This window comes from Pecten maximus, chromosome 10 (assembly GCF_902652985.1).
Source record: "Pecten maximus chromosome 10, xPecMax1.1, whole genome shotgun sequence".
Lineage (NCBI taxonomy): Eukaryota > Metazoa > Mollusca > Bivalvia > Pectinida > Pectinidae > Pecten > Pecten maximus.
This window is the reverse complement of record NC_047024.1, coordinates 22,536,424-22,562,412: the sequence shown is the minus strand read 5'-3', so window position 1 is coordinate 22,562,412 and position 25,989 is coordinate 22,536,424. Positions and strand designations below refer to the sequence as shown.

General features: G+C 33.2%; 1 protein-coding gene across 4 annotated transcripts; it reads right to left on the bottom strand.

The window, feature by feature from the left end:
- Positions 1–857: 857 nt before the first annotated feature.
- Positions 858–25,989, bottom strand: LOC117335448 (APOBEC1 complementation factor-like). Of its 4 annotated transcripts, XM_033895451.1 has the most exons (11): positions 25,226–25,989; positions 23,180–23,360; positions 22,672–22,772; positions 20,772–20,819; positions 19,452–19,540; positions 18,815–18,962; positions 16,839–16,928; positions 15,706–15,801; positions 10,619–10,739; positions 7,397–7,579; positions 858–5,446 (listed from the first exon to the last, which is right to left on the bottom strand). In XM_033895451.1, the coding sequence occupies exons 1-11, from the start codon at positions 25,895–25,897 to the stop codon at positions 5,403–5,405; spliced, it is 1,773 nt and encodes a 590-aa protein (XP_033751342.1). In that variant the 5' UTR covers positions 25,898–25,989; the 3' UTR covers positions 858–5,402. The 4 variants fall into 4 exon arrangements, with proteins under 4 accessions (XP_033751342.1, XP_033751344.1, XP_033751343.1 ...); XM_033895453.1 differs by lacking the exon at positions 16,839–16,928; XM_033895452.1 differs by lacking the exon at positions 20,772–20,819 and having other exon boundaries at positions 25,226–25,988.

Below are 25,989 nucleotides of genomic sequence, written 5' to 3'. Positions count from 1 at the left end.
TCTGGTGATCTTGTTTTCTCTTTCCCTGAACAGGGATATCCGCAGTTTTACCAGGGCGAGATTTTCTTATCTCACCCTAAGGAAAAGACAAGCTACATAATTATGTTCTTTCACTTTGCACATTCTTAACAATTGTATGGTGTCATGGCAACAATACAATCATGTAACATCAACATTGTCTGCATTGATATAACGACAAAATTAGATACATAAGAGGGTAAACAGGGCAAGAGAAAAATAATCATTCACCACCAGGAAAGCGAGACAGGGGAATCTCAACTCTTGGGGAAAGATACTCAAGAATCTTCCCCCTTAGGTCTCGCTCCCTAGGGGGTGAAGGATTTTATTAATCTGTCCAGACTGGTTCTGACTGGACACATTTTGGAGTGTTGGTGGACCGTGTATCTGGTTGGGACTTCCTTGGTATTTTACTAAAGCTAGTAACAGATCTAGCGGTCATTTTCCAATGGGCTTGGATATAAAGGTTTACTTGTCTAATGCTATATAAAGGAGCCGAAGAAAAAATTCTCTAATCAAGTAAACAGAAACCAGCTAGTATTTGACAAAGATTACTGTACACTTAAAATGTTCAACATAATCGCACATCTTCAAAGGGTTTCCGGAATTTTTCTGAATATTCCTCCATTGTTCATTTGTTATTATTGAAATCTCGCACAGAATCACAGAATGAATGGTTTTAAATATTACGAAAATAAACTGCCCCACCCTTCATGCCACACTGGAGGTTAGAGACGGGAATCTTGTGTCTGCACATCAAACATTTTGATATGTATGCACTAACACTATCCTTATTACAGAATAAATTACACAGCAATAAAAAACAAAACGCATTTAAAATCAATTATATAACTTTATTATGATAAAGCTCTGATTGTCACTTGGAATGTTATTGTATGTAAATGGGACTAAATAGGATTGGTGTCGAATCACGTCCTTCAGAAGGCCAGTTGTAACAATCAACTTTTATAAATTTTGATAAAATATTATCAAAAACACAATTTCTCTTTTTTGACATACTTCATTACCCCCAACAACTTATCTGTTTATTAATAGTACTAAACAGTACAATCCAAAATTAATGTTCCTTTTCTTTAACCAGATCGAAGACTGGCAAGAATAGATCTGCTAAAAACTTTCTTTTTCTCTTTTTTTTTCTTGATAACATTGATTATCTGTATTTGGTGTGGATTTAATACCAGCTTGATGTTAAAAATAAGTAGAGACTTATAACTGGAAATGTAATAGCATCATTACTACCAGAATTTTCTCTGTTATAAGCAGCACAGACCAATTCATTAAAGATATGTTTGAACAGTTTCTCTTCATCTTGGGTATGAAGTATGTCAAATCGTCACACTAGAAAGGCTCCATTTTATCTTTAAGATGTTGCCAGTAATCATATCACAAGTTCACAACCTCTGAAATACTGTACAGGAGTTCTGACAAAGGGCCAAAATAAACATCTTTACATAGGCACTTCAGACCAATGAGAACAGCAATATCAATGGAACCGATCTATTGGAATCAAAACATATCCACCATGTCTAAAGGTACAATTCTTCCACTCAAATATGTATACGTACTCTGTGTACTAAGGATAAGAAAATATATCTTTGAAAAACAACAGATGCATATACACGAATTTGATATTGCTTTGTTGAATAACAATCTTCTTTAACTTCATAGTCTTAACCGTTTCATCATCAATTTCAGGATACATTTTGATTCCAACTCTTAAATCTTAACAAGATCACACTGTAATTTCTTTCCTTATTCCTAACAATCTCACATATAATTTCTTTTCAGTGATTTTCTAACCAATCATAAAATAGGGACTAAGTCCCCTACCAATGGCACAAAAATATGGATTTACTGCAAAGGGTCAAATCACACATAATTAACATAGGCTGGATCACCTGTTACCAAAAAATTTTCATATCTTTTTATCGATGATAAAAATGGCGAAAGTAATTGCCCTGCACACAACAGGTGCACAAAATATCACAGAGTACAAGTGTTGCCATAACCACAGTGGGTTCACAAGTATTAAAAGGGAGAAAGTAAACTCCTGAGAGAAATAAATATAAACTTGTATAACAGTACATAGATAGCTGCTACATTGACCCATCATTTGCAGTAAATGGTTAAAAAATATAAGCAATAACAAGAGTGCAATATTAAATATTGTGTAAATGAAACAAAAACACCAATAAGACTAGTTGTACACAAACTCGATGAAAAACAATGAAGGTACGAATTCAAATCATGAATGTATGTGCACTTTTCTGACAAAGTACTGGTCAACATGGTGTGAAGATCACAAATATCTGTTTTAAAACAACATCGCAAGGATATATTAACATTAAGATTTTTTCTTCTTCCAAATAACTGTCACCAGGATGCGTTAAAAACAAAATAGAAGGACCTGCTTTGAACTTACATTTTAAAACAAGATCACAATGATCAGCTAGAACCAAATATCCAATCAAGAAGCAACCATATATTCAAATTCTAGATTAAAATGAAAGGAATATTATAAATCAAACTAGCAAAATCTACAATAAATCACTAATATATTAAAACATGAAGAATAGTTGTATTACCAGGTATCAGGAGAACTTCTCAGAAGAGGTACAAAACTAAGGCAATATTAGTTATAATGACAATGTTTTTACTAAGAGTGCATTTTATAAACATGGTGATCAAATATAAAATTTTGTTTTTCTTACCAATGAATTAATTTATCTTTAGTTGCGACTATATTCAAGACACATGTTTGTGCTATTATCATAGTTATAACAGAACAAAGATTCTTTAAAGTTTGAAAACTATTATTTCTCCTGATACCATCCAAAACAATATTAAGCTCGTTAATTCAATACCAAAATGAAATACTATATTATAAATCAAATGCATAACTGAATATTAAACTATATGAACTTTATAATAATTCTGCTTAAAAATGTCATCAATTAATATATGCAAACTGATACCAAATGACAACAGAATGCAAAAATAAACACAAATAACAAGGGAATTGAAGATACGCACTAGCTACTACTAATATAATTGTATAGGATCAAGCTTTACTTTAAAAGTAGATAAATTATCACACCCACCACCAAATTATATTATTACTAAAATGAATTCCAAGTTGTGCCAGAAAAAAATATGTTGTCTTTTTAATGTTTTAGCACTTTGTCTATTATTCCCCCAAAAGGTAATGATTTTATGTTAAATCTGCATGTATACACATGTATATTCTTTTCTGGCACACTAGAAAACATATATATTTTCAACATTGGTTTCAAATTGTTAACATGTGACTACTTGCCAACCAGATTTTTCCTTTCATTCTTTACATGGCAAGAGATTTGCATTAGTTATGAAATCATCTGCAATTCTTTTCAACATTTATTTAAACTTATCAGGCATGCAATTTCAACAGCATAATCAGTAACTTTCATAAATTAGCAAACACTCCTGATTGAAGCTGATGTGTGAGATTAACTCCGAGATGATTTATCCATTATTTCTAAAGTCAGATTTCCTCTAATAACTTTTACAGTAATTTCAGCTGACTAGTCATACTTTGATTTTTCTATTGATCTTATACAAGTCCATAATTAGTTACTTCAAGCTTATTGTAACAAACTAAATATTATTTTCATGAATTATTCTTCTACATACTAAATGGTTCATATTAAGTCCACTTAATTTCAAACATCATTTTGGACAAAAAACATTGTGCAGGCTGCATTTGGCATTATTTTCATTTAACTACAGTACTTTTTAACTTGCACTTTTTCATTCGTTAGGTTTGTTTTTATAGAAAATGGCAAATGGCAACATTTATTATGCAACTTTTAAAGAGAAAAGTTCTCAACTACATGTATATATATTGACCAGATAGTTTATGGCAAGAAACGTCACAAAAATATTGATTGTTTTCATAGATGTACTACAGTACTAAAAATATGTAGTATGCATTTTAAGTGGAAGTTATATAGTTATAATTAAAAACACTTTGATTTTTGAAAAGAAAAAAAATCTTTATTAAATTAAAAAGAAAATTTAAAACCATACCTTTCCTATAAATTACCAAAATGAACAAGAATGTATTGCTTTAAAGCCTGGAAAGATGTATTCCAGAAAATACACTGGAATCTACCAGATATTGATGCTTGTAAACATACCATAACACTTACTCAACAAGTCAAAATGTCAATTTTTTCTAGTATAAATTGCAATTCTTGTTCCATAAATAAATCTTAATTCAAATTTCTCAGAAATGCATTAAAAATTGCAGAGTATAATGAAAGAAGAAAAAAAAATTTGAATGGAATTCAAATTTTCCAACATCATAGAATGTATTTGTATATCGCCACAATGCCAATGAAATATTTTAGTTTGAACATTGAAAATTCCTCTGCTTTGGCACAGAAAACCTTTGTGAGTCTACAATGGTATTGATGAAAATTGACTTAAATTACAATTCTAATTTACTTTTAATGTGGTAAATAATACCACCCTAATGTAACATTAATGTGATATGTCTTTCAATTAAGATTTTCATTAGGAGTGTAAAACTTCTATTTGTCTTAAAAAAAGACTTAAAAAAAAACAATATTCAACCACTAAATAAATGTTCAAAAGAACAAATTTCAGCAGACACAGTTCAATTGCTTGCATGCAAATTTGATTTCGTCTCTCATAGTAGTCAAAAAACAAAACCAAAATACCTCTCACACTTGTGTCTGTAAAAACAGTAAATATAAAAAGAAAAATAAACTGTTCATTATTGAGCACCATATGTCATGGAAATGTCTTGAAACCTGCACTCCATAAACTTCCAAATGTTTAAACTTGATCACAGGATGATGGAATGTTTGGAGTGAAAAGCTAATAAGACATGTACCTCAGTTAACAATCCAATTCTTCTGACTGTTATGGGAAGAACCCCAAACATTTGCAATATGCTTCAAACACATCAATTTGGACTGGTTGTTAATATTTTGACAAAAATCTAAACATTTCTAAGTTTTGAAGTTCAATTAATAAGAAAATGTATTCATAGAACAGCAATGTACATCTGTCCAACCATTGTTGAAGAAGGACACTTGGTGCACAGCTGATATTAATGTAATCTTCATGTTTCTTATATCATAGTAAAGTGTTATGGAAACACAATGGAGCTGTGTTTAACATGGTTGTAAAACTTTCTCGTTGTTAACTGAGTAAACTTAACTCAAATAATGTCCATCAGTGTGTATAATAAACCCAAATATATATTCATATATATGTAAATAGTAACATCATATAACAGTTTAAAGAAAAAGAGAGAAAAATAAAAACACACATGAATATCACTGTCTATTCAATCACATGGCGGCATACGGTGTGGCTGCCCCAAAGTCATAAGGAACTGTAAATAATCAAAAAAACTATAATTAGTGAAAAAAAGAAACTGTAAACATCATAAGCAAATAGCAATAGTCACACTATGAACTGTAAATAGTCACAATATGAACTGTAAATAGTCACATAAGACACTGTAAATAGTCACAAAATGAACTGTAAATATAGTCACATAAGGAACTATAGTCACATAAGACACTGTAAATAGTCACATAAGGAATTGTAAATAGTCACATAACGAACTGTAAATAGTCACATAATTAACTGTAAATAGTCACATAATTAACTGTAAATAGTCACATAATTAACTGTAAATAGTCACATAAGGAACGGTAAATAGTCACAAAAAGACCTCTTGACAGTTAACTAAGGAATTGTAATTATTTGAGATGTCAAGGGGATTCATCTTGAAACCTGCTACCTCTAGTTACATGCAAATCATCATAAAATGGCAATTTTTGTCACTTATCTCAGGACGTATCTTTGACTTTAAGGTAATTCAAATGTTGCAGTTATTCAAATTTGGTAAGACCTAATATGCCAATCCAAGTTAACCATGATGAAATAAAGCAGAATCTCTACAAGAAAAATATGATTCTATGCACAACTAAATCAATAGAAACCTCCAGATTCAAAATCAATGAAAATGTCTATATATAGCAGCTAGTATAAATGATTACGCAGTCCAGAGTTTAAACATTCCAGATTTACTTAAGTTATTCAATTAACAAACTTTTGTTTGAAAAATAATTATCAATAAAACTTTTGCTTTCAAAAATAATTCTTGGAAAATTAATGTTTTTGACAGCTCCGATCATCAGATGAGTCCTTAAGATGTTTGTGAACCTGGAATGTTCTCTGTACTTGAGAAGATATGAAGAAGCAAATGAAATGTAGAAGTACTGTACAACCTTTTAATCCAGTCTGAAACTTGATTTTTTTTTTTTTTTAATTTTTCCTTTTTTTTATCGAGAAAATGTTTTCAACAGCTGTGATTTTGTAACAATCATTCCATTGTGATGTTTTCTTCATTAGTCTGCCTTTCCTATCATTTTGGAACATTTAGCTTTGACCTTTAACATTCCTAAAATTATAATCTTTACAGTGCTATGTATACATATTCTTTCAAGAAGCAGAAGGTGCTGTCAATACTGGAGATTTTAAAATCCAATAAGAAGAAATACTGTCTGTTAGCAATAAATACATCTCACAACATGAGGGATCAAAAAGCTTATCTCTAACCATGAAATAATCTCTAAAATTATACTTTTAGCTTTGAATTTGAACAGAAAATGATTAAATTGTTCCTAAATATATGTCCCAAACAAGCTAGTAACATAATTCATTAAGCATCATTAATTCACTTAATACTGCGACCTTGAAAATAGATCCATGAACAAATTTCATGCGAAACTTGTCTTATATTGATGTATCTATATGTTAAGTACTATGTAAATACATTCTGCTCCCATGCAAATGAATATCATTGATGATAATTTGATCGATTTCTAAAAATGAAAAATATTTATGCTGACCTTGACCTATGAACTCTTGAAAGAAATCCTTATTTTGGGGTATCTTTATTTTAATTTGTATAAACCTGCATCAAAAGGAATAAAGCAATGACACTGTTGTAAGGATGACTTTGACATATGATATTCTCATTTTCAAAATCTGTAAGGAAAAGAAGAATCTAGTCTAGAGAGATGAGAACGATTCAGGTTAGAACTGGACAGGACCAAAATCATTCTACAGTGACATGCTAATTCATAAATATTTAACGGTAAACCACTCATAAGAAGAGATTTGTCCAAATAATGACAAGACTGCATAATTAAGAAAACAGTTATCTGGAAGATGCTTCTTCAAAAAATGAAATGAATTATGTGATTTCAGACTGAAATTTACTGGTAATAATGAGGTTCCACTGTATAAGCATGCAGCTGATATGTCTTACTCTGTGTTGGTAGTGGTGGAGGTGGCATCTTTCCGTGAGCTACCACATATGAGGGTGGAGCACTGGTCACTACTGGCATGGAGGAGGCATAAGTGATAGCTGATGCACCATTAGTCAGGGGGTAAGAAGGTCCGATGGGTCGTCCCTGATACAGGTTGGGAGCAAGATTGGCAACCTCAGAACCTGCATGGGAGGTGTGATAGAGAGCTAGTACAGCAGCACACACAGTCTTAGGTGATATCAAACCTGTGCATGTTTTTTTTGGGTAGGTGTGGATGAAAATGGTATTCAAACCCCTAGCATTTCAATCTCCCAATTTTTGTTTTGAATTTGCTTTCTTTTCTTTTTTTAAACTCCCACTAAACTAAATTTGAACATGATCTATTTATGATTTATGATTTTTTTTATTAGACCTTAATGATGGGATTTTTCAAAATATAGAATAAGAAATATATATCTAGCAAACCACAAACATGTTCAGATCAAAATTAAAAAGTATAGAGCTGATTTATTATAAAGAAACAATACTACCACTGCAAAGAAATACTGTTCAGTAGTGAGAATGACCATCTAGATTTTAATTAGATTGGTTCAAGAAAGAATAAGAACCACAATAATTAAAACTACAAACTCCTATGAACATACAATACCAGAATCAATATCAATTAGATAAAATCTGCCCATTCTCACCACTAATGGAATGTGATTATATACATTATTTAAGGCTCCCCCACACCCCTTCTCACTATAGAGCTTTTAGAGGCTCTCCATTCAGGTATTAAGTTATCAGAAATTTTGTTAAGCAGCCTAATACTGTGTTTTACCAGGTATAAGCCCAGAAGACTTAGTGCACAGAAAATGGGCAAAAAGTGGGGTGGGGTGGGGTGGGGTGGGGAGGCTTATCCCTAGATGAATTGAGAAGACAAATAACAATATATAAACCATTTCCTCATGTAGATATAGCCACTAAGAAATATTTTGTAGAATATGTATACCTGTCTACTGGCACAACTTGGGACTACGTAAGGTGTTTGGAATTATACTCATTTGTCCCATCATGACATAGGTTAAGCACTAGACATGCACTGTGACTCGCCATTTCGAAAACAAATAGATTGGATACTTGAGCAACAAACTCCATGCATGGCTGCCATGTTTACATACACAATGCAGCATGAACAACAGATTTGTTTCTGACACATCTAATTTGTGTAACCAAAGTTTCTGACTTAGATTTTTTTATAAATCCCTTAGGCGAGTTTGCGCATTTCAGCTGGATGAAGAGTAATAAAAAATCAAATAGGATATACAAAGTTAATCCCTTGCTTATTCTTCACATGTCTTGTTTTGATATTAACTCCGTCAATATGTAATGTTCGGACCCCATTAATCCATTGGGCATTGTAATAAAAAGGTATGATTCAAATATGAAATAGAGATGTATTTAAGTTTAAAATGTCTGTTATTTATCTAAATAAAATACATTATCAATACAAACAGATATTATTTCATTAGGTAAAAAGGTTGGGGGTTTTTTTAACTAAAGAAAAGGTCAGGGTTTTTTAGGTGGTTTTTTTTTTACAGAAAATAATAATTTTCACAACACTTTCATTATAAATTATTTTATTATTACTACTTTCCATTGTGGATTAGGCATTCAAATGTGGGGGAGGAGCTTATTCCCAAATAGGGGTCTATGCAGAGGAAAGGGGGGGCACTTATTCTCAAGCAAGGGCTTATACCCGGTAAAATATGGTATCTGTTTTTTGCCCATCAAGCAGCTCGGGTATTTTTCCCTAGAAATTTACAAAATATCTGCAAATAAATAGTATGTCAATCAAAAAACAGTATCATAACAACCACAATTCTATGGCTGATAATGACTTGGTTTTTTAAAGTAACCTTTGTTATTTTTCCTTCCTGGTTCAGATAATGTTCGATAATACCATAAATATTTTATCAAATTGATTTGGCTTGCCAAGTTAAACACCTAGGTCATGATTTACTGCTTATCTTGACACAAAGAAGCTATTTTCAATACTTGATCTTAACCTCCCATATTCAGATCCCACAAATTGAAATGCTAATATGATCACAAACCTTGCAGCAAAAACATGCACAAACTTGAAAAATCATTTCAAGAAATCGTTTTACCCTTTTTAATGAAAATGCTGTATAATTTATTACCAAGCATATGCACTAAAAACAAAATCTACACATTCATATGAGATTTCACAAAAATAAAATTTGTCTTATTTGATAATACATTCTAAATGAATGGCAAAGTCTAGTATACATAATTACACCACTCATTATATCAATTATATTATATTGAATTCAATTACTGGTATTTAAAATTTCCATAATTTGCACATTATTATATAGTAGCTTTGATTTTTTTTTTTTTTTTGCATTATTTAAAACAATTAGCATTAAATCATTGGGTTTTTTTCTAGACATGCATCTTGGTTTTTCAATAAATATACCAAGGTATACCTGCCTATTTTAATGACCTATATTTATAGCATAAATCTGTTATCTAGAAATACAAAAGCTGAAGCTTGCATCACACCAAATGATATGAAATGAATTATGAGATGAAGAATGACTTGATTATGACCTAAATCTATAAATAGCACAATGAAGAATAAAAGCACAAGTTCTCCATTTTCAATCTGTATCAACTTCCATTTTCAATCTGTATCAACTTCAACATATTAGGACAAACCTTCCATCTGAAATATACTTTTTTATATTAATTGTCCAGATGATTTTTTTTGAGACATTGTGTGGAATTATAAACAAATATTTAGTTATTTTTTATGAAAATACTTTCTAAATTGAATATGAAAGAATTGTTTTATCAATTGTACAGATTTTATTTGGAGATATTGTGTGTAATTGTTACTAAAAATTCAATTACATGTACTTCATATTGATACTTTCTAAGTTAACTTTACCTCAGATTTTGTAAGCTATACAAACATAAATAAGGACTAGCTGCACTTTCTATATATATATATATCAAATCTTGCCACACTTAAGCAAAACCTTTTGTCAGAAGTCAACCAATGCAAAGTTTACTTTATTTTTATCCACTATCACATGTTGACTATAGATAGTGTATGAGGTGATAATGATTATAGTTTAAGGACCTACAAGCACAGAGATCTGTGACCTCTTAACAAACTCCATTCTTTTCGGAAAGGAATTGAAACAAACCTTCAAATGGCATCCCTAGCTGTGACATAACAAACTCAGCAGCAAAATTCTTAGCTTCCTCCACATTTCTGCACAGTTTGCTTGGCTGAAACGGAGTTGCTCCAATCGCTGGAATGGTAACCTGTTGAAATAAACATTTTTCTTTTTTTTAACATACATGCTTTGTTGAACAGAACACCACTGAATAATACTTAACTGGTATATATGGTATCTGTGTATCTATCCGATCAAACAGAAGTCACTCTAACCATTCACATGTTTTTTTATCCAAACCACTGGAATATGCAAGATATGGGATGCAAGTTATGTATAGATCGTTTATCCAGGCCCAAAAAATACAAAAATGTACTGGTACTTAATTCGAATACTTCAAATAATTATCTGGCTGAATGCTTTCCAAATGGAAAAATATATAAGTATATTTATCTAACTTCAGTAGTCTTTAGCACACCATCCCTTCCCCATCCCAGATCGTGATGTTGGATACACACCCATCCTCAGCTGGCTTAGGGGTGTTAACCATTCATTTAATTATTCTGTACACAAAAGAACTCTTTGGGATAAAAGTTGATAATTGGTGCTATTGTTTAACCAGACACTGAAAATATCTATACTTGGCATCAACACATTGTAATGTTAATGCAAGACTCCTATATTTTTCTTTACCAACCACACAATTTAGCTATATATGCAACATTTTACATCTCTGAAAAGTTAATTTCGTAGAAAGAAGAGAACTGAACTTGATCTTTATCATGATATCAATAATAAATTCTCCTAAAATTCTGTTCAAATTATATTTATCCCATTTAAAAATTGGACATTTATTGAAGTTATATTTATAGTTTTAATTCAACTAAACCTGAAAGAAATATTTTCAATACCTTTTTCAAATAATGACACTTAACAAGTTGTTTTCTTCTCTAAACTATAAAACTGTGCAAAGGATTTGAGTCTAGTTTCCCTCTAGAAATAACTATATAAAATGTACTGAAAATTCATAAATGAATTTATGATGAGTATCTGCAGACAAAGCTACAGACTAGAAACAAGCTAATCCATGCAGCCACATGTAGGTGCATGCCAGTGAATACTGGGTCCAGTGACCGTCCAAACAGATAACAGACTAAGTGTTGTAGGGTATCGACAGACAAGTCCTGATATCAAGCCTACACATTCCAGGTGTGTAAAACAGGTAAAAGGCAAGGTGTGTTGATCTTACAAGATAAAGTGTCCCAGTTTCTCTCCCCTTCAAAGTTCAATATGATATAGCAAAATACCTTGCAGTACAGTAGTCCAAACAATCTCAAGTCCTAATAACAAGTTATGTATTTAAACTTCAAAATTGATTTGTATGCATTTCTTTGTTGTCTATCAGATTTTGAGAGGTGGGGTGGGGTGGGGTGGGGGGGGGGGGGGGGGGGGGGGGGGGCTTATGATACTTTCATTATTGCTTCTGCAGATCTGTCAAATATTTCAACAGAATGCAATAGTAGATGGTGGGTTTTTTTGTTGTTTTTTTTTTGGGGGGGGGGGGGGGGGGGGGGGGGGATGAACTATGAACTTATGAAGTCAAAACAATTTTCTGGCTAGACTATCAACATTTTATCCTGCCTTTTAATGTGTCCTTGAAAATTCTCAAATAAAATGTTTGACATGTATTGATGTAAGCATCCAGTGCTATTTTGAAGATTCCATCTAATTAAGTAACTTCCATTTTTTGTTGAAGAAATAATCTGTTAAATAGAATATACTGATAGATACCAAATAAGAATTCAGTATCACATCAGAAATTGCTCTGTTAATTAATGAATTATCTACGTATGTTTTTCAATAGCAGAGTGGCTGTTAAAATTTTGACTGGAACATGACTGTCAATGACTTCAATATGTTATATTGTGTAAAGCTGCAGATTATACTAAAATAGAACTGTAGAGCATGATAAATGATAACAAAATTCACAAGATAACTTCCCAGTACAAATGAGTACAAGCAAGTATATCATCAAGAATCTTGTTTCAAGGTTATAGTTTAATCTGCTGGGACAAGGTTTAGCACAGCATCACACTGCTGACCTCTGCTGATAACCCAATTCTTCTCCTGACAGGTAGTCTTTCCCTGACATGTCTCTTCAGCTAATATGTAAATCCTCTTATCTCCAACAAGTTAGCAACTAATCCCCATGTGTGATAAAGATGCACCACTTGAAAACAGAATTGTTTAAATGACTGAAAATAATCATATACCCTTTTTGTTTTTAACTCCAAAATTGTATAGTGCTAGTTACATTCAAATTGTACTAGTATCTCATTTTGATAACAAACTTTAGGGATTACTATGCATAGATGCAGTTTTTTATTACCGCAATTGAAGCAAGATTTGGGGTTGTTTTTTTTACCAAAATGATATCATTTTTCTAAAAGCACAATGTAGTTTTTGGAATCTTCAATACCATACAGGAAAGTCCCAAGGTACTGAAGTAGTACGTAATTCTACAACTTACCTGACCTAGATCTTATCATTTAATACTACCAACTAGTATCACAAAAATGACATTTGAATAGTGTTTATTACTTGCGTCACCAGCCACTCCATGCCCGAAAATGTATTTAGTGGACAAAGAATGTGTAGTTTGTGGATGTACCTTTATGATAAGCAGCAAAAAAGACATGGAAAGATCAGAAGCTGATTAATGTTTTCAACACTGTTTAGATAACCCCTTCAATTTGCACACAATCACGAACAGGAATAGGAGAGACCTTTTTGATCAACTAAAAAAATTCTGCTATATATTAAGCATCGAGGTCCCTTTGTTACCTGCCTTTGTCAGATCTTCCTATATGACATTGTAATGTAGTGTTTAATGCTGATCTTTAATCATATCGTGAATACCATACCCCCACCCATCTTTACTATATATGGTGTAAGGAAGTACCAAAATGGATAAAATGTATTAGATACTGGAACCAAAGTAGACATCTTGGATTTTAATATACATGTATATAAAAGCAAGAACATTTTGAGATTAGCAAAGTTCTAAAAGAGTCTTATAATTTTTCTAGTCTACTTTGCCATGCATGCCTGTATCCAAAGCTTAAATCGTATGCATTTTGTTACATGCAACATAGACATCACAAAACTGCAAGCATGAAAAGAACATATTGCAATAGGCATGGAGATTAAAAACAACAGGCCCAAAGGGCCTGTATCACTCGCCTGCTTCTAATGCAACTTTGAAGTTGACCTAGGTCATTTATACAGAAAGTCTTAGCCACATTTTTCAAATATTGGAGTAGGCTAAGTATATTTATATCATTAAATTTTGTAGCCCTTCATTTCAGCATACTTCTGGCACAATATTAGGTGTCTTGATGGTTACTTAAAATCAGTCAAGGTCATCCATTTGAATAACCTTTGCAGCCTTTATTCCAGCATACTATATATAAGCCCGATATCGGTTCTCCGGGCCTCCTGGTTATTGACAAGAGGCCCATGGGCCTTTACGATCACCTGAGTTTCGAAATATTTCAGTTAATTTAATTGACTGTTTTTGGCCCCACCCATCAGTCCAAGGGGTCAGTTGGAGCCAACATGTGCATACCATTAAGCTGTCATCCCATGCTGATAATGTTAACAAAGTTAGAATGAATTCCAATAGAAATCAAACAAATGGTCATCAAAAATGTGATTTCCCTATATAAACTACAGTAAAGTTTACCCACTCCCCAAGGGCAAACACCCAAGGGTAATGAAATTCGCAATTTTGGTAAAGCACCTTAAGAGCATTCCATCTATGAAGAGTATTTGATTCTACCTTATTAGGGTCTGGAAAAGAAGATGTTTGAAACTTCAGTCAATTTGACCACTTTTAGTCTGGCCCATCAGCCCCTGGGGTGCTAATAATGTTAACCAAGTTAGAATGAATTCCAATAGAAATCCAACAAATAATAGTCAAAATGTGATTTCCCTATATAAACTACAGTAAAGTTTACCCCCTCCCCAGGGGCAAACGCGAGACCCTAGGGTCATGAAATTCACAATTTTGGTAAAGCACCTTAAGACCATGAAGAGTGCTTGATTCCACAATATCTGAGAGAAAAGAAGATTTTTGAAGTTTTAGTCAATTTGACACTTTTCAGCCCCGCCCCTCAGGCCCCTTGGGAGGTGGGGACCATATGATTCACAATTTTGGTTGACCTTTGGCCATAGAAGCTCCATGCCAAATTTCATTGAATTTAGTTGAACGGCTTTGGAGAAGAACTCGAAAATGTAAATTGTTTACGGATGCACGAAGCACGACGGACGACAATGGACAAAGCGATTAGAAGTAAAAAGAAGTTTATAAAAAATCTTTGCTTATTTAGCCTCTGACCTTGGAATAGGGCCAAGGTTATTTATTTGAACAAACTTTACAGTCCTACTTCCTAGCATGCTAGATGCCACATATTGAGTCCCTAGACCTCTTGATTATTGGGAAGTAGTAGTTTAAAGGGAAATGTTGATGCAGGACAAACAGCCAAACAGCTGGATGGACGGATGACAGATGCTGCACCATGGCATAATTTCACTTGCCCATTGGACAGGTGATCTAATAAATTTATGACTTCTAGTCAAACAATAGACAATTTGGCATGCAGGTTGACATTTGTTCTAAAAGCTTTTAGGGAGAGAAAAGCAATACTAGCCTACATGTACTATCAATCACACATCTGAGCCCAGGTTTTCAAAGCATTTTTAGCTCAATAAATAATCAAAATTTAAAGAAAAGCATCAGGTTTATACTTAAAAGTTTGAATGTTCATCGAAAATACATGTTTTCTAAAGTTTCCAACCTTTTGAAAATGTTCTCTTTTTTTACTGTAAAAAAACAGACTATCTAATAATACCAAGTCAACTTGGTAAAGAAAAACATGAAAACCACTTTTTTAAAGTATTGGGAGTTTTATGATTGGTTTCTAACATATAGAAGATAAAATACCAAATAAACAAAAACCAAATCAAAACTGAATCTGAAAACTTTAAAACAAATTTTGAACAACTGGGCTCTTCATAAAATAATTATAAGATGTGCATGGCAGACACCTAACCTTATATAAAAACAGCTGCATGTCTGCATTCATTGCAGAATGTAGTTGATATGTTGGGGTGCCCCATGCATTCTTCTGACAAATCTCCTCCAGGACCTGTAATAGTCAGCAACCATTAAACTCCAGAAACCTAACAGTATAATATACAAATTGAGTCATAATAAATCTAACAAATTCTAGTTTTTCAGTATAAATTTCAAGTTTTAGATCATGTCAATAACTACATAATTTTGAGCTTTATAGATCTATGTAATGTAATTGTAAAGTGCCCAGAGTAAAGTTCCATAAATTAAGTTTTACGGGACTATATATGATGCATACAGACAAATGATGCATAAATATCATACACACTCAGGGGTTAATCTAGGATTTGGGGAATACTACCCATTATGAAATTTAGGGGAAATTAGGGCCACAAAATAATTCTTTAATCTTTTAACATTTTCAAGCTGTTCTTTGCTATAATTCTTACATATTTCATCAAAATTTGGATGATTTCCCAAGTTTTGGAAAAAATTTCCCTGGTTTTATGGGATTTTTTTTTGAGGAATTTGTTTTTATTCAAAGGGGAAAACACCATCAGTAGGGAATACTACCTAATTTCGGTAGTAAAATCAGTCTAGATTAACCTCTGGTCACAGTATGTGCAGAATAGTTTTAACAGAATTCTGTATGAACCATAGAACAAGAAACAGGTATTGCAAGCAATCCATGATACCACCACCTCCACACAAATTCAGTTGTACAAAATGCAATAGATGCCAGGGTTATTTGAAATATTTAGTCAGTCAGATAACACAAAATATTAACTCTTCATCCATATTCTATCTTTAATTTAATAAAATTATTCTCTTAGTTGACATCAGATTCATAAATTAATACATGATCAATTCAGAAGTAAAAGTTGTAAACGAGCCCAATACTTTATCTTTGTATTCAACACACTTTGATGCTGAATAGACGTACACTAATGGATGTGAGAAAATATTATCAGGAAACACAAGACACAATGCCTTTTTGATAAGCATAGAACAATGTTTATAATCTGGTATTTACCATGGTACTACAGCAAAAAGTTTGCTACATCTAGTGCTTTCAGTTCTACAAGCAGATATTCTTAAATGCAATAATACCTGAACTGGTGTTTTGACAGTTTGAGGTTTAAGTGTGACAGGGTTAGTGGGTGTCAATTCCATGCCAGGCAAAATGTCGTAAAGACGTTCCTAGAGGTAGGAGTGAAAAGTCAAGTCAATTCAATAGAAAGTCTGCGAGTTTGCTGTAACCACAGGACCTTCTAATTTCAATTTTTAAAATTTCATCTTCTCCTTCGTATCAAAACAACTCAGAATTGACTGAGGCAATAAACCATTAACCAATGCAAATTTCTGTTAGATAATAAGAGATAAATTGTAAATTAACAACATGCAAATAAACAAACCAAGAAAAAGAAAACAAAATGTTACTTGTGCATTCAATCATCTTTGAATATACTTCACAATTTTTTTTAATCATCACTACCAGCAGAAAATTACTTGATCGCTTCATGAAATTATATATAATTTAGAAACTAGAAAATGTCTGCCACTTGACACCCCAAACACAGTTAGGAACAGACATGGGTAACACTATATGCCCCCCCCCCCCCCCCCCCCCATGGTGGGGGGGCATGAAAACAATATGTACTGTAAACATTCTTAATTTGGAGCAATCAAACTTTTAATGCATAACAAAATTCCAACAGAATTAGCTCAATGATGAATTTGCACACCAACATTATTTGGGGAAATTCTTTCATCATGGAAAGTGCAAAAAAAATATTACTGCTTTATATGTGGGTAACAGCAATTTGAAAAAGACAATTCAATGAATTATAATCCCCCACTAAATGTGACATTATATGCCAAGAATGCACAAATGATGAATTCCTGTAGGAACTAATTCTAGACATAAAATGTTTGACAGACCGTCCGTTTTCAATAGTTCAATAACTTAAGTGAACCTATGCCCCAAGTAAGAATTTCCAGTAACAAGTAACAAACATTAAGTTCCCATGGAAGGTATATAATATATAAGAAATTGAACTCAGACCTTTTCTCCAATGTCGGTCAAAGATCAAAATCTCAGTTAATGTGACCAACTTTGAAACACGACACACTGCCTCACCTAGGTGAACCCATGCCCAAATTATAAAGATCCAGTGACTAAAAGTGCAGGAGATAGAGCCCAGATAAACTTTTCTCTCTTTTTTATGGTACATGACACAATGCCTAGCAGAATCCATGCCCGATATATAAGTTTCAGTGATAAGTGTACAAGGTAAAGTCTGGACAAACATTATCTTTGATGTAGGTAAAAGGTCGAAATTTATGTCAAAGCCACCTACTTTTTTTCATACACAAAAATACCACCTCATCTAGCTGAACCCATGCATCAAATATGAAGTTCCAGATCTAGCTGAACCCATGCATCAAATATGAAGTTCCAGTGAAAAGTGTATGAGACAGTGCCTGGGCAAACATTTTCTTTGATGTAGGTCAAAGGTCAAAATGTAAGTCGCCCTACTTTTGATGACATACCACCTCACCTAGGTAAAGGAAGGGAACCCATGCCCTAAGTATGAAGTTCTAGTGACAATTAGTGCAGGGGATGGAGTCTGGAAAAACTTTTATTCAAATTTATTTGATGTAGGTCAAAGGTCAAAATAGGTCAGAATGACCTAATTTTGATACACCACACACAGCCTTACAAAGATGAACCCATGCCCTAATCATTAAGTTCTAGTGACAAGAAATGTAGGTAATAGGAGCCTGATAAAGTGCAGAAGAATGAAAGGACACCAAGCAAAACTATAGCCATCCCCAACCCCATAGGCTATCCAGAGGGGCACCAATAACTTTTATTACTACAACTATTGTTTTTCTTTTATAGATTCAATCTTCCTTTTTAAAAAAAGTTCTTTTTTTTTTAAGCCATGTTACCTTTTAATCAATAATAGTGAAGCACAGTTCTAACAAATTTAAAGAATGCACAAGTACATATAAACAATTTAGAAACTGATAGGAATCATGCATTTTGCGTGTGGTAAGGTGAACATGCAATTATAACTCACCTCTGTAGCATATCTCCTGTAAGTTCCCCTCCCTAGGAAGTTGTATCCCCCATGTGTACTTCCTCCTCGCACACCTGCTGATCCTCGCCCACGCCCACGGAGAGCACCACGTATCCCCACAGCTGTGCGACCCTGAAATCCACTTCCTCTGCAAAGGATTATTATATTTACATTTTAGGACTTTCTAGTGTGCAATATGTTACACCTTGCAATTTTTTTTATAAATTAAATGTTTATATATATTAATTATACATGTTCCTGCTTTTCATGCATTAATTTTTCAAGCCACTCAAGTTTTATATTAACGTGCCATTATTTTCTCAATTACTACAGGCACCAAAGATTAAGAAGATTTTTTTCAGGCCAGTTACAAACACCATTTTCACAATTTTGATGAGTCCCAATATTCAATAAGTCCTGAAGGAAAAGAAGCATTCCAGGACACAAAAATCTGGAGTCCCAAAAATAACCAATAGGTGAATCACTTTCATTTGGTGTTGTACCTGTGGTTTTGAACATTGTTTAAATCACTTCAGTGGAATATACTGAAGTTTGATTATATTTTTTTACCTATTTAAGTTTAATTTATAATTCTAACTTTTTTCCTTCAGTAATGTACATTTCTGATTAGGCATACCTTCCTACACTAACTGATCCTGAATAAGCTTGGCCATACATTGCATTAGTCGCAGCAGCTTCCCCAAACACATTGAACTGAGCATAGGCCTGCAAGGTACAGAAAAAAAATACAAAATATCCACATGAAAATAAACAAGTGAAAAATTAATTGTCAGATAGACAGTTTCTCTGTTATTCAGTCATCTTGCCATGTGTGATAAAATATCTGTAACAATTGAAAGTATTACTCAAAAGGGTTCCTCCACAAATTAATCAGTACAAAACATACATTTATGTATAAAACATATTTCAGATTACAGAAGATATCAGACAGATTACAGAATATATCAGATTACCGATTACTGCTTAATTCGAATGCAATTCAGCCAGGAGTTTTTGAGAAAAAGTTGAAAATGTAAATTATTTACAATGCATGACGCATGATGATGAACAAAAGGCAATTATTTGTCTCAGGTGACCTAAAAAGCAGAAAGTTAAATGATACATATATATATCCCCTTCATCATCTTGCAAATGAATTTTAAACAAAGACTTTGCATACCAACAACTGAAATATTTAAACAAACAAATGAAATCAAATGAACACTAGTTACTATTCTATAAACATGAACTGTAGCATCCCTTTAGAAGTAAATATGTTCTTCAAAGTGAACCATCTTTATACCAAGAGAAATTGAAATTAAACACAAGCCAAAACATCAAACTTCTTCATATTTGTTTGATGACACTTACTATACAACCCTCATACAACCTTTAAATTAATTATAAGCCAAGGTTGTGTTATTGATCAAATATGAATCCATACATTGTAGTACCATATTCATCAGCAAGTAACATTTCCAATACAATAATTAACTCATTCATTTAATGATTTATAAGCCAAATGTTCAGATTCTCCCTACAAGGAGACTCATTTACCATTTCAAATTCCCCATAAATTATTATCTATTATCTAACTGTAGTAGATATCAGAACTTTACCAGACAGATGTTGTATAGTCATCAATAATATCAAGTGTTTATTTAAGAAGTATACATTTTTTGTACCCAACTGATTTCAAATTATTAGGATAATTTTTACTTCGAGAGTTAATTGCACCATATAGATACGAAAAATATGAATAACAATGTTTTTTCACAAACAAGATGAATTTGACACTAACTTCGTAACTTGTCAACAAATATTCAAACTTTTAAAATAAAATTCAACAAATTTTCAAAATGAAATTAATAACAACATAATGAAAGCAATGATATTCAAATTTTTTAAATAAAATTCAACAAATTAAAGAAGAAATTAACAAGATGAAAGCATTAACCTGATTCAGGTACTGCATTGAACAATCTGAACTGTCTTCTGCACCTTCCTAATAAAGTAAATAGGTTTCTCAAATCAAACTCTAGTGACGTTCTGAGTTGCATTTTCATGATCAGTTCACCCATGAAATTTTGCCCTCTTTTGTTTGGGCAGGTACATAGTGGACTGTGCTCAGCTAGAATCTAGAAGGCAAGCTGTTGTCATGATGGGTGTCAATTTATGCATTTCATTTGCCAAATACTTGGGGGTAGCAAGAATTTAAAGTATTTATGATGAAAGTATAGACTAGTTAGTATAATTTTGCAAATTCCACCTTGGTAATTAGCACATACAGGAATTTGGATATATGATGACCAGCCTTGAAACATGGACCAATCTAGTGATACATCCCAGTGGACACAAAACGTTCGGAGAACGTTCGGAAAACGTCCTATTCAGGTCACAACGTCCGGGACTTTCCTACAACGTTATGAGAACGTTTTATGTCAAACGTTAGTGCAACGTTAGCTTTTGAGGTTGTAACAACATTGTAACAAGGTTTTAATGCAAACTTTGTGTATTTGTTGTTAATTTTAAACGGCTTGCAAGTTTACACAAATGCCAAGGACATACGGAACGAAAACATCAAATTTCATGATAAAGATAAATTTAATTATTTGTCAATAATGAATATGTTTAGATTGGTTTAAAAGCAACCTACGTCGCCTATAATGTGCCCTAATGATATAATATCGATCATTGATCCTTTCCTGATCCAATTTTGCTGTAAGACCTCTTTTTATACAAATAAATGTGATCAAACGAACTTACAAGGTTACGATAACAAATCGGTGTTACCTCCCTTTATGTTGCAATATATATCCACCAGGGGGCAATACAAACATTCACATTCATTTCAAAAACATTTTTTTTAAACGACTTTAATTTCAGTTTTAACTGCATGAAAATATCATGTTTTGGTTGAAATCGTTGCAATTTTTTCGGGAAAAGAAATAGATAGAGAGAAGAAAAAAGAGTATTGATATTTGCGCGGTAATTTTAACTTCCGGTTCTTTGTTCTGCAAACACACGTGGGCCGTACACACACACATTTCAATCGGACTGTTGACTTGCTATACTGGATTATGTATTTGCTTTCAAAATAACATAAGGAATCAGCTTTCTTCCCGAATACAGATCAGTAATTCAAGGTAAGTTCTATATGATTCGTATTTTGTTTATTACACTGCGTTTGATTTTGACTTGTGTTTATTTACAAACAGATCGGGCATGTTATGATTTATCTTCATGTACGTACGTACAACGGATGTACGTTTTTGGTATCACCGGGCATAAGTTTAGTTTCACGCATATTTGTTAACCGAGCACGTTATGATATATTGCCGAAAAGTTTACAATAATAATTGTTTTGATTGTTTTTCTATTTACAGATTAAATGGTGATAACTGTATGCACCGAGGTAATCAGAGACATCAGATAGGAGTGATGGGAGGAGTGCAAGCACATGGACACATGGAAATAAAGACATTAAAATAATGTTTAAAAAAACTTGAGTTTTTGTTGTACATAATAGGTAACAATAGTAGAAAATAAAATAATACAACGTTGTGACAACGTCTATACAACGTAAATAAAACGTTGCCACATCGTAACTCAGTAACGTTGTGGGAACGTTGTATGAAAACGTTCCCCAACTTTCATTTGCAACCTTACAACAACCTAAATGCAACATTGCATCCTGACGTAACTGCAACGTTCTCCAGACGTTGTGTGCCCACTGGGATAGGATATATATCAACCTTTCCATTTTGATTATTGACAATCTGATACAAATCATTCAAAGATTATCGATTATAATCAGTTTTATAGACTTAAAAGGAAAAAAAGCACCCTATAATTACCTCTTGCATAGCAGTTTTTCCTCGAGCATACATTCTGTAGTCATTTTTGTCCACAGGTTTTGCAAGTACAACTTCAAGGCATGATCCTTCTAAACTGCTCCCTTGATAAAGACAACACAATTATTCACTTTTTTTTAACTATTTCAATAGCTAACAATATTTCAGCAACAATAAATTTTTTAAGCAACACAAAAAATTAAAGAACAATAGTCTTTATATCATCTTGTTCATCAGAAAAGTGAATACTAACTAATTTCAAATAATATACAAGATTTGAAGTATGACCATGATTTTTATCCAAAAACTGCAAAAGTAACACATAAAGCACAGGTTCATTATGTTTCAGCCAGATTTCAAATTGGATCTTAAACACTGATTTTGAAAGTAAATGTGAAAGTTGTGTGCAGCACACTAACTGGGAGTACTTGAATAAATTTGTTTAAGACTTTCTTTCAATCTTAATTTGCTTGTAGAAGGATAAATGTCAACAAGAGTATAATAGCTTTACCATTTGTAGCTTTTATGGCCTTCAGAGCATCACCCCTGTCTTTGAAATGTACAAATGCATAGTCTCGCATTTTCTTCACCCTCTCAATGCTGTTCTCATTCCCACAAGCTTTGGAAAAATACTGCTGAATAGTGTCTTCCGTCGTGTTCAGCATTAGGTTCCTTACATACAGAATCCGTACCTAGAAAGTAAAACACAAGATAAACTTATATAAATGCTTCTGTCTCAGGCTTCAGGCAGAATCTACAAACCTGTTATATTGTAAATCGTACATGGAATTCTAAATTCAGTAGTTATATAATCGTGAAAGAAAGTTTATAAAACTTACGAGCATCATTAATCAATGCAAACATGAAGTAAGAACTTGATTCATTAAATTTCCCTAGTTGACATTCATATTGCTCATAAATGCCAAATGGAAGCAGTTCAATGCTTCAATGACACTGAATCATCATTGACCAACTAACTCAATTTTCACTTTAACATCGAGTCCATTCACCCAAATTAATCAGGTATAAAATTATTGTTTTGATAGCAATATGAAGCTTGCAAAGCCCCATATACACATGACTTTGACATTGTCAAAGTACAGATCCCAGAGGGATATTGGTGCCAACCACTTTATGATCTTTATTGATGTTGGCAGTTTTTTCAATTGGACCAGTTTGAGAAATAACATCACTTGATAAGGTATCTTAGGATCATTCCTAGCAAGTTTTTTTAACACAGGCTAATTTTGAAAATCACATTTTAAAAACTTCTGTGGCACCAATGAAATGAGAGAATAATTTGTCTTAAAAAATGTTTAATACTGGTCATGATGGCCATCTTGGGTATAGGACTGACCTGAAAAAATAATGAACTTTGTAAAGACCATCTAAGGATCATTTTAGGTAAGTTTAAGCAAAATCTCATTGGTGGAACTTGAGAAACAGCTTATTTGTTGTTCAGGAAAATGGTGATTGCACAATCCAGGGATTGGGAAGGCCAAGTCTAGGTATGGGCCGTTTACCACTGTTTTAAAAATTCCTATGGGCCTTTTTCTCTTTGACGATGTTAAACTTTCAAATTTTTATGGGTCATAAAGAATTTGTATGCCCCTATGGCCCATGGCCCCTGTCCTAGAAAAACCCCTGCAATCATTTCAACAAAATGGCCACTTAGGTCATTTAAGGTTGGCCTAAACTGTGCGAGAGCATGCATGTAAGTTAATGTGTGTTTTTGGAGGCTGTGGTATGTTCGTGTTTGTCTCAAGCAAGACACCCCACTCGATCATTTTGGTACTGACAAATGTCAACGGGCGAACCAGTCATCCCACTCCAAAAATGCTGATCAGGAACAGAAACTAAAACTTTTAAAGAATCTGGTAGGTCTCGGCCAGGGAACAGAACATAAAGCCTTCCTCACAGGGGCAAATACTCAGCTAGTAAAGGCCAAAGGGTGAAGCAATAGGTGCAGTTATTAATCAAATATACACTGACATGATAAGTTGTATGTAATGTTTTAGACCATATTATAGAATGCATTTAATTGTAAAATACAAAGCAGTCTCACAAAAACAAGACAGTCCCACTCTCGGGCCAGTTCCCAACACATAATATAATGACAGTTGCAAGGACACAAACCCAAGCAACCTACACAAACTATTATGTACTACTGTAGTGATGAATGCGAAGTGAGAAATTAACTCCATCACCTCTGTTGTGTATTCTGGTGAAGCAGAAACACATCGACAAAGGTTTGTGACATGCAGGAAAACATTTGAAAGTTTAATTTTTATTCACATGTAAGTTACAATATTGTAAGTGCATGTTGATTTAAAGATTCTGTTTCGTCTTCTAAATCTAAAGCAACAATTATATATAAATAATTATAAATACCCAACTATAAAATGATAATATTCAGATGAAATCACCACTTGCAACTTTCAGACTCTGAAATTCCAGGTCTGAATCATTGATAAACAAATATCTATAATGAAAATAAACACCCGTTTAAAATTCAATTATTATTTCATATTTAGTTTACAATGCAAGTGATACTAACTTTTGACATGGTGTCCTCATCAACATCTTGTTCTGGTTCAGCCCAGTCCACTGCTATCTGATTTCCCCAGAGCTGAATCCGTCCCGGAATAAGCTTTCTCCTGGCCATGGCTGCTGCTCTGTGGCTCTCGTACTCAACAAAAGCAAATCCCCTGTTTTTCGTTTTGTCTACAACACTTGGATAAACAATCACGTCTGTAACTCCCTCTGTCACCTTTTTCATCTCTTGGAGAATTTCTTCCCTACCTTTGGTTTTCGGAATCCCTCCAACAAACAATCTACAATTGTCAACAGAAATGCACACACCTAGCAGACGACCCTTTCGGATTTCGAAGTTATTCATTTCACGAACACATTTTTGTGCATCACTTCTGTTTGTGTACATAACAAATGCATAGCCTCTATTGCTTCCTGAAAAATCCATCATTAATCTCAACTCATATATGTTACCAATCTTCTCAAACACAGGTACAAGTTCATCCTCATAGCAATCGCGGGGAATTTTACCCACGAAAACTTCACATCCCCGCGAAGGTGATGGTCCTTCCCATTTCGGAGGGGGTCCGTATTTTCTCTGTCCATTTTCCTGCATCATAGGATAACCTGTCTTTTCCATCAGTTTTAACAAGTTTGCCTCATTTGGTGCACCAACGACTCCTTGTTTCTCCTCCATGGTGTGTCGTTAGTTTTTCAGACCTATCGCCATATGCTTTTAACAGATTATAGCAGACGGTCCTGTTATCTGACCAAGGGTGAAAGGTTGAC

What these genes read in the sequence shown, in the direction of transcription:
- LOC117335448 (XM_033895451.1), bottom strand. Translation starts at nt 25,897, where the DNA reads ATGGAGGAGAAACAAGGAGTCGTTGGTGCACCAAATGAGGCAAACTTG. An exon ending in CAATGCAGTACCTGAATCAG is followed by an intron (nt 19,541 to 20,771) that starts GTTAATGCTTTC and finishes TGTACCTTGCAG; the next exon opens with GCCTATGCTCAGTTCAATGT. An exon ending in ACAGGAGATATGCTACAGAG is followed by an intron (nt 16,929 to 18,814) that starts GTGAGTTATAAT and finishes TCCTACCTCTAG; the next exon opens with GAACGTCTTTACGACATTTT.